The following is a 14,982-nucleotide window of genomic DNA, read 5'->3' on the forward strand; positions in this document are numbered from 1 at the left end:
GACAACTTGCTCGAGAGGTCGTCACATGTTCTGGCGTTAGGCAGGCGTGTCAGCCTAGAATCCCGTCGCGTCGCACCTGCACTTATCCGTCTTGCATCCAAACTTTGCGCCGGCTTTCGTTTTCAACACGACAACAAACCAAAAAAACAAGTTCAACCTCCAAACTTGAATTGCACAAACATCCAACACATTAATTAGGCTTCTAGATTGCCAATTACTCGACAATGGCGTGGGGAGGTGATGACGACAGGCGGCCAGATGCGGATGAGGGAGAGGAAGAGCTGGATGAGACTGTGAGATTCCCCAGTCATTCATTCCTCTTGACTCTTCCGCTGACATTTACCAGGATTACAAGACACAAAAAGATGCCGTGTTGTTTGCGATTGATGTCAGCTCGTCGATGCTTCAACAGCCCCCGGCTACGGACAAGAAGAAGGCGGACAAGGACTCGGCTATTGCTGCAGCCCTGAAATGCGCCTATCAATTCATGCAGCAACGCATCATTGCGCAACCTAAGGATATGATGGGAATCCTGCTCTTCGGCACAGAAAAGTCAAAGTTCCGTGACGAGGTTGGCGGCCGCAGCTCTGGGTACCCTCACTGCTACCTCTTTACCGATCTTGACGTCCCCGCTGCTGAGGACGTCAAGAACCTGAAGGAATTGGTGGAGGAAGGGGAAGACCCAGACGAAGTGCTTGTCCCGGCGAAGGAGCCCGCGTCTATGGCCAATGTGCTCTTTTGCGCCAATCAGGTGTTCACCACCAATGCGGCAAACTTTGGCTCCCGACGGCTGTTCATTATCACGGACAACGATAGTCCACATGGAAAGGACAAGGCGGCAAAGTCTGCGGCAGCAGTACGCGCGAAGGATCTTTATGACCTTGGTGTTGTCATCGAACTTTTCCCCGTTAGCCACGAAGGAAAAGCCTTTGATGTGTCCAAATTCTATGACGTAGGTTTCCCCCTCGTGGTTGGCTGAACACGTCCTAACTTTGGCCTAGGATATCATTTATCGCGACCCGGCGACTGAGGCGGGTTCTTCAGATGAGGTCAAGACCTCCAAGTCGGGCGATGGCCTGAGCCTCCTGAACTCCCTTATATCCAACATCAACTCAAAACAGACACCGAAACGGGCGTATTTCTCGAACCTGCACTTCGAAATTGCGCCCAATGTCACAATATCAGTAAAGGGCTACATGCCTCTCCATCGCCAACAGCCTGCACGCACATGCTACGTTTGGCTTGGGGGGGAGCAAGCGCAGCTTGCCCAATCCGAGACCATCAAAGTTGATTCAGCAACGAGGACTGTCGATAAGTCCGAGGTGAAGAAGGCGTACAAGTTCGGCGGCGAGTACATTCACTTCAAACCCGAGGAAGCGGCATCGTTAAAGAACCTCGGGGGAAAGGTGCTTCGAGTCATCGGGTTCAAGCCGCGCTCTCTGTTGCCGACGTGGGCTTCGGTGAAGAAGTCTATCTTCATCTTCCCGAGCGAAGAGCAATTTGTCGGCTCCACCCGTGTATTCTCTGCGTTGTGGCAGAAACTGCTCGACGCGGACAAGGTCGGAATCGCATGGTTTGTGGCCCGCGAAAACGCGAATCCCATCATGGTGGCCATCATCCCTTCAAGAGCGATGGACGATGAGACATCGGAGACGCCATATCTCCCGGCGGGACTATGGCTGTACCCGCTTCCCTTTGCCGACGATGTCAGGAACGTGGATCTGTCAGCACCACCAAAGCCGGCCGACGAGCTCACGGACAAGATGCGGGAGATCGTCCAGAACCTCCAGCTACCAAAAGCCATGTACAACCCGCTAAAATACCCCAACCCGTCCTTGCAATGGCATTACAAGATCCTGCAGGCCATGGCACTCGAAGAGGACGTACCAGAAACCTTGGACGATGCAACGATCCCAAAGTATAAACAAATCGACAAGCGGGTTGGCGGGTATTTAGCCGACTGGAAGGAAGCACTCGCCGAGAAGGCTGGGGGGCTCATGAAGAGCAGAGCAATGAAGCGTGAGGCGGAGGACGAGGAAGTGAGCCGGCCGCTAGCGAAGCGCACCAAGCCCGCCCCGAAGAAAGCAGCGGGAGGTCAGTTGAGCAATGCGCAGCTCAGGGTTGCTTTCGAACAAGACACGCTCAAGAAGATGACGGTGGCAGAGCTGAAGGATGTGTTGGCGAGTAAGGGAGTCAGTGCAGTGGGTAAGAAGGCGGACTTGGTGGAGAAGTTGGAACAGTGGATCGAGGAAAACGCGTGAATGCAGGAAGAATCTTTCTCTTTGGTATCAGCTGCTTCTAGGTTGGCTTGGAATGATGATGCTATAGCGGAGCGGAGAAACCTAAAGTGTACCTATACTACTACTTCACGAATATTATCTCGTGATGTTTTTTGAGAGTACCCCTGTGACTGGCGCAATCAAGTTGAGGAATTGGGACTGGAAGTCGGTGAGATCCGTCTTGAAACGACAAACTACCTGGTAGGTATCTTGAATTTATTGTTTTTGTTTTCGTACAATCTTTCCTCCGTATCTCCAGATTCCTCCGAAGTAGCGAGGCGGCCGGGTGCCTTCCCCGGGGAGGGTCCCACCAACCCCACTATACCACTCCCCTGCTCGCTCTGACTGGTTCTCCAACACACGCAAGCACGCGGCTGCTTTGCTCCGAGCTTCAACATTCCCGCGTTTGCAAGGCGACTTCGATTTCCGTCGGCACCTGCGACGTATCGCACGCCCCACCACGGCCGAGATCCCGACACCGTATCGGTTTTCGATTGAAGTTCACCGGCCCCGCCCTTTTTTTTCTTACCCAGAGATGAGGACACACTGCACAACCTGATCGAAAAAGGCGACCGACAATGGAGGCGCTGCTGGGCGCCGGCCAGTCGAACCCGGCCTGCGGCTCTGTAGCTGATCTCCAAGCGCAACTACGCGATCTGCTTCACAACCGCGTCACCGAAACGCGTGCCGACCACACTTCGGTGACGTTCGAAATTCGGGCGACTGCGACCTTCGAAATTCCCGTTACCGATGCGGAAAATGAGGCTCCCGAGGGCGTGTCGAACATCGACCCGCTACTGGGAGTAGCACGGTCGAGCGCGGTGACCGCTGCAAACGGAAATCCAGGCCAACCAGCGAGGAGAGTCAATGCCATTGATGCCCTTGTCAACCAGCCGGTCGACGACCCGGCCCTACAGACCACGATCGCAAGGCAGATCATCATGTCGCTGAGAGCGGTGGATTCGAGCAATTGGACGGTGCGGCAGGTCTCGCGCAGCGAGCAGGGCTGGACGTTTACCTACATTTGCAAGGACTCATGGCAGGCGTGGAACCGTCAGGCCTCCAAGACGCCTGCGAAGACGGTCATTGGAGAATGGAGTGAGAAGGGCGGGCAAGATCCGATTCACTTGGGTACGCGAGCCCGCGCTTTTGATGCGAGTATCTATCGTTGCTAACCAGGGCCTCCCAGCTCGTCCGGCGTTCGATTGCCGGGGTTCCGTTAAGATCGCCTTCTCCAAATCGACCAAGACCATCGATGTAAAATACGAACATACCCCAATTCACAAGACCGTTGCGCAGCTTATGGAACTACTTGCGCCGCCACCGGTTGCACCCGTGATCAAGACCCCAGCGAAGAAGGCCAAGGAGCCAAAGGCGCCAAAGGAGCCGAGGCCACCGAAGGAACCTAAGCCGAAGACGCCGAGGCCCTCGAAAAAGCGGGCAGGAGAGAACGGCATCACGGTCGGGGAGGGGTCACAACCGAAAAGGAGCCGCAAGAAGAAGGACTCTCTCGCTCCGATCGCGCCGTCTGGCGCTGTTCTGCCCCCGGAAATGCCGGGTGCCCTTCCAGTGGGTGATCCATCAGCACGCCAGCTTTACAACACCCAAGGAGGAACCCCCGATGGTCCGCAGCCGGGCGGTTCGGGCAGTTACCCGGAGGGGCTTGTGGGCGCTGCGAACGATGCGGCCACGGCATCCATCAATAGTGGGGTGCATGCTCATTCAATCCTCAATCTGCCTCCAGGAGAGGCCGCAAGGCGGCGGGAGGTGGCAATCAAACTACTCAGTGACAATAATCTTGACCCGAAAACTTTGTCGGCCGAACAGTTCAATATCTTTGCCAACCAGTCGCCGGAACTGCAAAACGACTCTCTGGCGATGTTGCTCGAGTATGGCGCCGAGAGACTGCGCATAGTTCATCCCACTAAGGATGGGTCGAGCTCTGCAGAGCAGTCAACTCCTACCGATGCGAACAACTCTAGCCCGGTAGCAACGGGAGTCCCCCAACCTGTGAACCCGAAGAAATCACGGAAGAAACCAGAGACGGGAGGTGCGGGAACGGGTAGGACACAGAGCTCCGAGGTCGGTGAACGGAGGCAGTGGCGCATCTGCGACAACTGCCGCATCAAGAAGTACAAGAGCAAGGTTGGTGGTTCGCTTCCTTGTCTGATCGATATGAAAACTAACAGCAGTGTAGTGCGACAAAGTAAAACCATCTTGCTCAATGTGCGTCAGGGATGGTGTCGCATGCGTTTACCCTCCTGCTTCAAAGTCAAGGCAGAGCAAGGCAGCCGACACAGTTCCAGAAGCCGCCGAGCAGGCCAGGCCAGCAATGCCGGTCGAAGAGCCGGATGGTTTGGGTTCACCAGGTTTAAATATCGCACCCGTTGTCCAGCCGCCACATGAGCCAGCCCCGGCCCAGGAACACTACGACGGTCATCTCGACCAGGCAGTGAACGTGCCGGTCTCTGAATCAACGGCCCATCAGGCTGAGACCCCGTCGGACGTGTTCAACCAGGTCCATGGCATTTATCAGCACCCCTCTGGACTAAGCTTCCCACAAGTTAGCGCCACTGTTTCCACGGAACTTCGCCAATCCAACATTCCGTCGGCCGCAATAGAGCCGGACTACACGCCAAACTCGGGATCAGAAGCCCCCGAGGCCTCGTTGCACGGGTACACCCATCCTCAGCCCCCAGCGGCCCATCGAAGGCCAGCTCCTGCCGTCGAACAGGGTGGGCGTGGAAGTTCGGGAACCCCGGCCACAGCATCAAGGCGTAGTCTCCCGGTCGGCCAGCCCGCCAACGGAGGTAACGCGAGCGCCACGACGGACAATCAAGCTGCCTGGCAATCAATGTCTAGCACTCCCTCCCAAGCAACCAGGACCTCGCCGAGGCAAGCCAGAGCTAAGAAATCTGCACCTGTATCAAAGGCGCACGACGGCTCCCTGCAACAGCCGGCATCAGGCTGGGGAAATGCTGGCCAGCCCGTCGCCACACAGCCGGCCCGCAACTCGCCGATCCAGGCTGCCGTTCAACCTGCTCGCGCCACGTCGCGTCAAAATAATCATGCTCCCTCTACCGCGACCCAGTCCAGCTCGGCGGTCCAGCCTAACCCGGCTCAAGGATACGGCTATAGCCAATATCAAAATGGCAACACTCAAGCTGAGCCCTCTAGCGAGCGCGTGTCGTACCAACCATATCCCAACCAAACCTCCAATCAGCCGAGCTCGTACTCGACTGATAACTATGATGCTCGAATGTCGAATACAGCATCCGCCACATACCCAGCGACAGCATCACAGAACGTGGCCTCGTCGTATTCCTCCAACCCAGCCGCGACGGCAAGCGCAGCGCAATGGACAGCCTCAACGCCGACTCCTCAATCCGCGAATACGCATGCGTACAACGCTACTCAGTCGGCCACAAGGGCGGCATCCTACAACGCAGCTTCCAATCCTCCACCGTCGCAGGCATTACAAGGTTTTAGCGTGCGACCGCCACCAACTCAACCTCGAGGCCCATCGAGTGCATATAACCAACAACTGCAACAACAGCAAAGGCAGCAGCACAACCAACAATCCCAACAACAGCCAAGCTACAACGGGTATGTGAACAACATGAGCCAGCAGCAACAGCCGCAGCAACAGGCCAGTGGCAGCCACCAGAACTGGGGATACGGTTTTGGGGCAACCACCAACAGCGCGTCTTCTGGCTACAACTCGGCGGCCGCGGGCAGCGTGAGCAACTCCTACTCCGCCGCGGCGGGCACGTCGCATGGGCGCGAGCACGGGGGTCACGGCAGCCATAGTCACCCAGCGCAGCAACAAAGGTCGATGAACTTGTCGAGCCACACCTACAGCAGCATGGACGGCGAACAGTCGCTGTATGACCTGCTCAGAAGCAACCCGGCCGGATAGAATCTAGGGTCGGGTTCGATCTGATTTAAGGCCCCTGCGCATGGGGTTGGCCGTCGCTAGTTCGGGTCCCAGCTGCCCGGCCTTTCCCTCCAAGGGGGTGTGTAGGACCACTGTCATGGCCCATACACTGGGCCAATGGTTATCCGGGAGGGCTGGGGCTGTCAGTTGCACCTCGCTGCTGCAATCAACCAAAGTCCCTCCTGATCTTGTTTTATATTGTTGGTTTATGAACGATCCTTGCGAGTCAGTTACATTTGGGTTCTCCCCACCAGCCCCGTCTTGCTCACATCCGCCACTAAGCCAACTCGCTTCTGTCGTGGAGTCCAACGGCGACGAGCCGTTTCAGCCCGCTCATTCGATCGAATCACACTCCGACGACGTAGCGGCTGGGGTGCCTTTATTCCGGAGGCCTTAACAGGTGGCACGGCCGGTTTTCGGTACGTTGGAGCCACCAACCCCATCGCTCAACCCCATCTTCCGACCGCTAATCGACTCAATAGATGCGTTTGTGTGTGCGATGCTCTGCGAAGTGGGTCCCCTTTTCATAGCTCGCAAGCGGCAATCACGGCAAACCGTCGACAGGGCCGAGGACGTGCGAGGCATTGGTGGTTGATTTTCTAGTCATGGGTTATTCAGGCGGCGCGGTTTGGTTTTTTGAGCTCAGATACCCAATACTTTCAAGGCCAGGAAGATGGCGGACGGGAAAACGGGGTTTGTTTAGATCCATTGTAATATCACGAGCCATGGCGGCGATACCGAAGTGGTGGGGGTCATGGCTGCCGAAGGACAGATGCCGTCACAAACATCACCCACCACAACCACACGGCATGCTCAAATGACTTAACGTTATCGCTATGTTATATGGCAAGTGACAACCGTCTAGTGGGGAAAGAAAATGAATTTAAAAACAGACCAGCCGAAAAACGCCATCCGTATCGGATAATTTACAACTCAGCCCATCAGCTCAGTCGGATACCCCAACCAACACAGGGAATGTGTCGGAAGGGAGGGAGCAAAATGCCAGGCATTCCACGTCCTGTCTCCTCCCTCCTTGAGCTTTTGTGTTCTTTTCGTTTGCCGTTCCCATCAAATGACTCAGACCAGAACTCCGTTCCCCTATTGCGCCGCAACAGCTGCTGCCTTGCTATCGACCTTCTTTGCGGGAGGCGCGTCGCCGCCGTCGTCTTCGCGGGCGCGCTTGCCATTAGTGTCGCCGTTCTTAGCGGTGGATTGGATAGTGGGCACTTGAACACTGTAAGGGTTGTTAGTAAGTAAAGAATGACAAAGTGTACGACTGGTGGTGCGGGGACATACTCATTGGTGTTCTGCCGGGTCTCCTCGCTCTTCTTCTCGTCACGATCCCTGTTGTTGTTGTCGCGGCCACGGGGACCACCACGACCACCGCGGAAACCACGACCGCCCCTCCCTCCCCTGCCACGACCCCGACCGCCCTTGAAGCCGTTCTTGTGGCCGTTCTCACCCCCCTCCGACCTGCCCTCCCGACCGTTGCGGTCATCACGTCCCCGGCCTCCGCGGCCTCCACGCCCGCGACGATCTGATCCGCGCTCCTTACCCTCGAAGAAGGCGTTGCGTCGGTTGGTGTTGGGCTCGATCTCGCCTGCCTTGATCTGCCTGTTCTTCTCGTCCAGGTAGTCCTTCTTCTTCATGATCAACAGATCGTGGCCCTTCCACGTGGGCTTGGGGTCCAGCTGGACGAAGGCGTCAGCCTCTTCGGCTGTCCCGAACTCGACGAAGACGGAGCCCTTGAAGAGCTCCTCGGCGGTGCGGCGCAGCTTGACGTGCTTGACATGACCGTGGGTAGAGAAGAAGGCCTCGATGTCGAACTGGGTGGACGCCTCCTCGTCGCCGAAGCCCTTGGCGTAGACGGATGCGGCCACGCGGGCCCGCTGGGCGTCGTTGGAGGACACGTAGGGCGTCTTGCGCTTGAGCGTCTCCTCGCCCTCCTCGCCCTCGACGTCGAGGAAGGTGCTCTCGCGCAGGGCGGCAACGACGGCGCTGTAGGGCTGGAACTGGCGCATGCGCTTGAAGCTGGCGATGGTCTTGAGCGACATGGGCTTGTTCTCCTCGCCACCGGTGCTCTCCCACATGAACTTGTCGGTCGGCAGGTTGCTGTCGCTGAAGTAGAACTCAACCTAGGGGGGCGGGGTCAGTCGGTGCACGGTCGCGCAAGGAATTCCCGTTGTAGGGGGCATCACATACCTGGGCGCGGATCTTGGCCGGGTCATCTGACACGGGCTGAGTGGTCGGGTCGTACTTGCGGTTCTGCTTGAAATCCTTGTGGTTGATTCTGGCAGTCGTCTTCAGAATGTTATCGGGCTTCTTGTCCTCGCCATTCTTCGTGTCTTGAGCACTGTTATCGGTGGTCTCAACAGCCGGGGCGGCCTCCTCCACAGGCTGCACCTCGACGGCGGCAGCGGCCGCGTCGGCCTGCTCCTTGATGGCACCGTCGCTCATGTCGACGAGTGGCTGTGCGCCGAACGAGATGTAGTCGAAATGAGATGAGAAGTGGGATTGAGCAATTGACAGACGATAAAGATCTACCCGAATGTCTCGAATGGAAAAGTGGTTGGAGGGAAAGAAGAGTCAGCCAGTCTGCGCAAGAGCGAAAAGTCTGTGAGCAGATGAAGAAAGTTGGGTGCATGTGCCCTTGTTGGAGGAGGGAGAGCTGCTGCACAAAATTGTTGGTGGGGTAGCGACCGTAGCGTCGAGGTTCAGCAGAGTCACAGGGATGTACCGCCTTCGAAAAAGAGTCACCGGAGCCGGAACAGAAAGAGTCAAAACGGATCATGGGTGATTGAAATTCAATCTTGTTGCCTGAGGGGGCTCAGCGGGGGCACGCCATCATTGCAGCTACTCTTTGCACGCGACCATGAACCACAAGGAGCCATCTCTACTTTTGGTTCTTGAATTCCTCGGATCGATTGGCGCGACTTGGAGGCTCCGTCCATTGACAAGCGCGTTTGCAAAAACCAAGACGGCAACCCCACACTGCGATTGTCGCTCATCAATTGGAGATTTTCCGCTTGCCGCCCCTCACCGCCCGCCCAAGGAGCTTGTTGCAGAAGCGCCAAGATGGTCTCCGCAACGGTAAAAGCCGCAATGAAGTGGGTCCGTAATACAAGGCGTAACGAATGTAATGTATGCGCAGTCCTGCACGAAGGACATTTGGGTTGTCAATGAACGGAAATTCAGCGAAATTTCACCCAGGAACCTGGTCCTCACGTGAGCGATCGCGTCGGGTCGAATTGGAGAGAGGGAAACTTTTTCGGGCGATTACAGCTGTTCGAGGCAGAGCAACACCGCGAATACACCCCCCTCTAGCTCACCATTGAGGTGTCGGGATTTTTGGTGATTTATCTGGCGGCTTGGTACACCACATGACAGTGCAAGGCCGGGGCTAAACCACGGCGGGGGCACACCAACCCGACGGCAATTATATTCCCCCAACGTAGGGACAAGCCCGACAACGACGACTACGACTACAACGACAACGACACAGTCCCTATAGACAAATAGACAGATAAACGGCACCGACAAGCCGACAGACCCACCACCATGAAGCAACGCAGGTTGTTGAGGTTTCACGGCCTGAAGCGCCCCGTGGGTTCACTCTTCCCCTCTACCACCGCATCTGCCACCCCCACCTCTCGACTGACCCCGTCTGGCCCTTGCAGCGTGTGCGCCAAACATGGAACAAGTACAACTTGTTTAACCTCTCTCGCCTCCGAACGCCCTTCCTCCAGTCCAAAACCTTCTTCCAGCAGAAATGGATGTCCAAATCCCTGACCCGCGGCTACCACGGCGAGCACATCAAGGAATACCAGTGGGAGCGCATGTTCAGCCGCCGCTCTCTCGCCGCCATCAACATGGATCCGGCTTACATGGCTCAGCACGATGGCAGCGAGCAAGCCGCCGGCCGTGGGTCGGGCCGAAAAATGGCGGATGGCTCCGACATTCCAGGGCCGCGGAACAGGGGCAACCTCAATCAAGCGACGCCGTACATGCAGATGATATTCGCTCCGATGGAACGCCGACTCGATATCGCCATCTTCCGCGCCCTCTTTGCTAGCAGTGCGAGACAAGCCCGGCAGTTTGTGCTGCACGGAGCCGTGACGGTGAACGGGAAGAAGGTGCATTTTTACCCTTGAAAAACACAACGCAGCCCCGCGCGGGGCGGCCGCTCCAGCTCGCTAACCTTTCTCGAATCGCCAGATGACGTACCCCGGCTACCTCCTCAACCCGGGTGACATGTTCCAAGTCGATATCGAGCGGGTCATGACAGCAACCGGGCAACCGAAGAGGCCAAACCGCAATCAAAAAGCACCCAAAAACACCGAGACGAGCGAAGGGGAAGAAGGCGAGGTCGCCGAAGGAGAAGCCACCGAAACCGCCGAAGGCGCGGCGGAAGGTGCAGCAGAGGGTGCGGCAGAGGGTGCGGCGGAAACCGTCGATGCGGACGCCGCCAAGTCGAAGCACTTTAAAACCCTCAGAGAGCTTAAAACACGCGCCCAAAACGTCATGTCGATGAAAGACCAGGTCATGCGTGCCAAGGAGAAGAAGGCGCTCCGCAAGCTGCTCGTGCAGATCAAGGAGACCATGAACCGCAGCCGGAAAGCCGACGACCCGTCCGTAGCGGAGATGAACCAAGCCGAACGGGAGCTGACCGACCTCCTCTCCGAGATGTCCCTCTCATACACGCAGCAAGCCGCCAAGGCCAAGAAGGCGACGATCGAGTGGAAGAAGCAGCAAGAGCAGCAAGGCCCGGACGTGGCCAAGATGCTCCGCAGCGGCAGCGCGGCGGCCAAGGTCGGCCTGCTGACGGCCCAGCAGCGCACGGTGCTCCTGTGGATGATGCGGCGCGAGGCCGAGAACCCGCGCGACGACTCCAAGCCCTACGCCACCCCCTGGAAGCCCCGCGACTGGATGTCCCCCTTCGCCTTCATCCCGCGCTACCTCGAGGTCAACCAGAACATCTGCGCCGCCGTCTACCTCCGCCACCCCGTCGCCCGCCCGGGCCTGTCCGAGGTCCCCACCCCGTTCGCCCCCGTGCTGTCCCAGCTGGCCTTCAACTGGTACCTGCGGAGAGGCTAAGCGCCTCGGGCGGGAGGTGGTCGCGGGTTGAATGTTGGCCTGCTGGCGTGCGATCGAGGTGGTGGCGGCGAATAGGGGGATACAGGGGGGATACAACCCAGGTGTTGTTGTATTTGCCGGGTGGGGGTGTGTGGTGGTCATGGGCAGGGCATGCTCATCGGAAGAGGGACATGAATAACTAGAGCACATGGATGTGCATAGCATGATGCATGTATTCTAGGTGTAACTTGTACAATATGGTACTATTTCTGCTGATTGAGACGATTACCTGGAGCGTGAGATTGCGGAGTACTCGTAGAGCAAGCGAGGTTCGACAGCAGAACTTGAGATGCCCCTTCCCCGAGTCTGATACTACGGTGATGAGGCGGCTCCCTCATGTAACAGCACGCAGCGACAACCGTGGTTGGTATTTTCTACCGTACCGATTCGTACCTCACAGGACCATCCGCCTACTAGTACGTTTAAATGCAGCCTTTAGCAACCCGCCACTTCCACATCTGACGGCCTCTCCGTCTGTGTGCCTTGAGACACCCCCCGTCCCCCCGTCCCACCGTCCCTACCCCCCAACCAATACAATCATGCACCTTCTGGCGATGTTCCCGTACTAACAGTAACACCGCCATCTTTCTCGACTGGGATAGGGGGACCAGGTTTGTCCGTCAAGACCGTCATCCGGTACTTCTGGATCATTGGTAAGCCGTTGGCACATCCATAGTAGTTCCCACGCATTCGCAATTGAGGCGTGGTGATAAGTTGGATGTTCCGGCCGTCGACTGTTAAACTGCGTCAGCAAGCCAGTATCGCAGGGGAAGTGAAGGGGCGCCAGTGCCGCTTACAAGACGACAGGACCTCGAGAGGCCTCGAGCCTATTGGTGCCATCTGGAAGCCGTCGGCCCTCTGGGCGGTCTCGAGCGGGAAGCCAGACAGAGCACCGGTATCCGGGTGACGAGAGATGACATCTCAGCTCCCCCGGTCGAGTTCCATGCACAAATCCATCTTCACGGCAGATTGGGCGATGCATTGGATGACTTCGTGCAGCCGTTCCCGGGTCATCCCATGGTCGGTGCAGAAAAGGGGGTCGAGTTCGTTCTTCAAGGCGTTGGCTACAGAATCAGGAGAGATTCGTGTCTTGTCCCCGGTGACGTGTTGTATGATGCCCACGGTGAGATTGCGCCAGATGCGATACCGGACGGTCCAAGATGTGTCTTCTTCTTCACTAGTTGCTAGGTCTGTGTCCGCCCCAACTCGTCAGTCTGGGATCTTGTTGTCCCGTCGATTCGCCGGGCCCGGGAAGAGATCATCTGGGGCTACTTACGTGGTGCCGCAAGACGTCGGAGGCGGGCGTAGGCTGCCCAGTGTTCACTCTGCTCTCCGACCAGCGGTCCCTCGGTGGCCCCAACGTCGGGAAACAGTGTGTCGACTAGGGTGCGCCAAATCCAGGCCTCATAGAGAAAGACGGCGTCGCAGTGTTTGTCCTCGATATACTCCTGCGCTTTTGGCGTCAAGCGAGCCAGCTTCTCTCGCAAAGCGGGTGGTAAACTGTCCCATGGCGCCGGATACGGAAAAAAGCATTCGGACAAGAAACGGACTTCCCCGTCGATGTGATCCCAATACCATTCGACCGCAGTATCTGGTCTCTCACCGTCCGTACAGTCAACGGGCAAAGCCGCCCACCGGATCATTTTGCGGAGGTACGGTTGAAGAGATTCTTCTCCGACCAGCCGAAAGTGCGCCGCCTCATACTGTTTGACCTGCTCTCTGAGCTCTTCATTTTGTTCTTCGGCTCGGCCCAGCCGGCTCTGCAACTCATCCCGCAGGTGTCTGATTTGCGTGCATTCCCGTTCCTTTTGACCGAGTTGCGCACGCAAGCGTGTGATCGCATCCTCCCGCAGTTGCAGCTCGCGAGCCTGTTCATATCGGCTGGCCCGTTTCTCTCTGTCGGTTTTGGAGGCAGCGTCCTTTGGCTGACTCTCATGCAGCCCCGGCTTGGATCCTTCCCCTGGGTGTGTGGGAATGGCTGCCTGCTGGGCAGTGTCGCGCTTTCCTTGTCCGCTGTGAGTGTTGCTGCCCGCACGGCCACGCGATTTTCCGCCTCTGCTAGGCATGATGAAAGTAAGTACCTAAGTACCGTAAGTGTCTTGAGAAGTATGAAAAAAAGCTTGTAGTAAATAATAGGGGGTAGGTAATCACGAAAAGTGCGAAGCGGGAGAAAGATGACGGGAGCGATGAGCAAGAAGAAGGAGGAAGAAAAGAAATCCGCGAAGCAAATGATTCTCGTAATTTTATCTCAGGTGGCAGACAATCCATCAACCGGCGTGAAGAAAGCTGTGCTCGTTTGTCTGAACTTGAAATCCGGGTACAGCATCAACTTGTTAGTTTTCTCGGTCGAGTACCCGAACGATTGGCTGTCCCATCGCTGCAGTGAATTGTGATTTTTCCTGTGACTCTCACACTCCCCATTTCTTTTTTCAAGTGACGGGGGCTTGCATTCACAGCTCCAAAACATCGTAACTATTCGCTACCTAGGTAATCAGGCCATCCCTATTATACTCTCGAACCCCTTCCTGCTCCACCCATGCCAGCATCGGTGACTCCGAAGAAACCCCCTGGGCTTTTCATCATTTGAATCAGACAGTCAAACAGTCGGTATCAGTCATCCGGAAAACGGGCTGTTTGAAGAATAGCCTGGGGCAGTCGAGACTGCTTGTAGCCACAACATCCTACTGCCCTTGTCTAGTTCATGTGTTCAGACCTCTTATTCAAATAACCTTGTCATCTGGTCTGCGGGAGGCCATGCTGCTGCTACAAGGGTAGGTAGGTACCTATGTACATAAGAGCCTGGCTGTCTCTGATCTGGCCACATTCAAACCCGTCGCTTTCTAGCTCTTTTGCAGAGACAATTCAGTCCCAGACCGTGTCTTGGAGCGCTGGCAAAATCATTTCGATTCTGTTGGCACCTGGCCACTTTATAGGCTGGGAATATCGTCACGCGAGTTTGAAAGAAAACCTTCCCATCTGTGCCCAACTACACTGTCATAACTCGCTATAGAGTCATCTTGGGTAAGCCACATCCTTTTGTGCATAATCGACGCGAGCCAGTAGCATGGTACTGACCCGTCCTGACCAAAGCTAGTCTGCGGCCGCCCACGGCGCCGTTATAATGGACCCCGAATCTCAGAGCGAAAGCCGCGACATGGGCGATCTGGGATGCATCGCGACCCGTCTCTATTACTGTATCCTTAATAGGAAATATCGAATGTGGTGGATGATTGTTATGGTATGTAATTTTCCAATCCGCCCTCCTCAGCGTTTCGAACCTTTCTAACCAGCAACTGTCGAATAGGATGAGCCTCCCGTGCCCGGGCATCTAATTGCCCTCGATCCCGACGATTTCGCTATCTCGACACGCCCGCCGGTCGTGCGGGGCGACCTGCCTCTCCAGACTGGCCGTCTCCTCGTGATCCGATATGCTGAAAGGGGGCACACTGAAGAAAGCTCTCTTTCCAACGCGTTCGATATCACAGTCGTGGGCAGCGTCAAGGGTATGGAGCTTGAGATCCTTGGGATTGGCGGCATTAGGGCCGATGCCGAGTTTGCCATTAGGCGAGATGGCGTCCGTCTGGGTCCTGAGGATGCCCGGGTCGACTACTCTGGTATGGCTCTCTAGCCCGT

The 14,982-nt window shown here is 56.6% G+C and overlaps 5 protein-coding genes across 5 annotated transcripts; 3 read left to right on the forward strand and 2 right to left on the reverse strand.

Annotated features, from left to right (window-relative positions):
* The first annotated feature begins 55 nt into the window (after positions 1 to 55).
* Positions 56 to 2,367, forward strand: B0H64DRAFT_196608 (ATP-dependent DNA helicase II subunit 1). The gene is made up of 3 exons (XM_062799178.1): positions 56 to 293; positions 347 to 952; positions 1,002 to 2,367. The coding sequence occupies exons 1-3, from the start codon at positions 225 to 227 to the stop codon at positions 2,259 to 2,261; spliced, it is 1,935 nt and encodes a 644-aa protein (XP_062658365.1). The 5' UTR covers positions 56 to 224; the 3' UTR covers positions 2,262 to 2,367.
* Positions 2,368 to 2,857: 490 nt separating this feature from the next.
* Positions 2,858 to 6,198, forward strand: B0H64DRAFT_443883 (uncharacterized protein; the record flags this gene model as incomplete). The annotated part of the gene is made up of 5 exons (XM_062806741.1): positions 2,858 to 3,410; positions 3,469 to 4,424; positions 4,477 to 5,468; positions 5,552 to 5,761; positions 5,841 to 6,198. 5 exons carry the CDS (start codon positions 2,858 to 2,860, stop codon positions 6,196 to 6,198), a joined length of 3,069 nt encoding a protein of 1,022 aa, XP_062658366.1.
* An 833-nt stretch (positions 6,199 to 7,031) lies between these two features.
* On the reverse strand, positions 7,032 to 9,104 carry B0H64DRAFT_401743 (uncharacterized protein). Its single transcript, XM_062804183.1, has 3 exons — positions 8,419 to 9,104; positions 7,513 to 8,351; positions 7,032 to 7,450 (listed from the first exon to the last, which is right to left on the reverse strand). The coding sequence occupies exons 1-3, from the start codon at positions 8,671 to 8,673 to the stop codon at positions 7,315 to 7,317; spliced, it is 1,230 nt and encodes a 409-aa protein (XP_062658367.1). The 5' UTR covers positions 8,674 to 9,104; the 3' UTR covers positions 7,032 to 7,314.
* Positions 9,105 to 9,410: 306 nt separating this feature from the next.
* On the forward strand, positions 9,411 to 11,619 carry B0H64DRAFT_401744 (uncharacterized protein). The gene is made up of 3 exons (XM_062804184.1): positions 9,411 to 9,819; positions 9,894 to 10,349; positions 10,432 to 11,619. The coding sequence occupies exons 1-3, from the start codon at positions 9,775 to 9,777 to the stop codon at positions 11,308 to 11,310; spliced, it is 1,380 nt and encodes a 459-aa protein (XP_062658368.1). The 5' UTR covers positions 9,411 to 9,774; the 3' UTR covers positions 11,311 to 11,619.
* A 267-nt stretch (positions 11,620 to 11,886) lies between these two features.
* B0H64DRAFT_463937 (uncharacterized protein) lies at positions 11,887 to 13,415 on the reverse strand (the record flags this gene model as incomplete). The annotated part of the gene is made up of 4 exons (XM_062807616.1): positions 11,887 to 12,083; positions 12,147 to 12,216; positions 12,313 to 12,539; positions 12,626 to 13,415. The coding sequence occupies 4 exons, from the start codon at positions 13,413 to 13,415 to the stop codon at positions 11,887 to 11,889; spliced, it is 1,284 nt and encodes a 427-aa protein (XP_062658369.1).
* Positions 13,416 to 14,982: the final 1,567 nt, after the last annotated feature.

Source organism: Chaetomium fimeti (assembly GCF_033439085.1).
Source record: "Chaetomium fimeti strain CBS 168.71 chromosome Unknown B0H64scaffold_5, whole genome shotgun sequence".
In the NCBI taxonomy this organism is placed as follows: domain Eukaryota; kingdom Fungi; phylum Ascomycota; class Sordariomycetes; order Sordariales; family Chaetomiaceae; genus Chaetomium; species Chaetomium fimeti.

Bases quoted from the DNA above. Each gene is read 5' to 3' on its own strand.
- B0H64DRAFT_401744 (XM_062804184.1), top strand. From the start codon at position 9,775: ATGAAGCAACGCAGGTTGTTGAGGTTTCACGGCCTGAAGCGCCCC. The intron at 9,820-9,893 runs GTGGGTTCACTC...TGGCCCTTGCAG, and splicing joins TTCACGGCCTGAAGCGCCCC to CGTGTGCGCCAAACATGGAA. The intron at 10,350-10,431 runs GTGCATTTTTAC...TCGAATCGCCAG, and splicing joins TGACGGTGAACGGGAAGAAG to ATGACGTACCCCGGCTACCT.
- B0H64DRAFT_401743 (XM_062804183.1), bottom strand. From the start codon at position 8,673: ATGAGCGACGGTGCCATCAAGGAGCAGGCCGACGCGGCCGCTGCCGCC. The intron at 8,352-8,418 runs GTATGTGATGCC...CCGCCCCCCTAG, and splicing joins CGGCCAAGATCCGCGCCCAG to GTTGAGTTCTACTTCAGCGA. The intron at 7,451-7,512 runs GTATGTCCCCGC...CAACCCTTACAG, and splicing joins ACCCGGCAGAACACCAATGA to TGTTCAAGTGCCCACTATCC.
- B0H64DRAFT_196608 (XM_062799178.1), top strand. From the start codon at position 225: ATGGCGTGGGGAGGTGATGACGACAGGCGGCCAGATGCGGATGAGGGA. The intron at 294-346 runs GTGAGATTCCCC...GACATTTACCAG, and splicing joins AGGAAGAGCTGGATGAGACT to GATTACAAGACACAAAAAGA. The intron at 953-1,001 runs GTAGGTTTCCCC...ACTTTGGCCTAG, and splicing joins ATGTGTCCAAATTCTATGAC to GATATCATTTATCGCGACCC.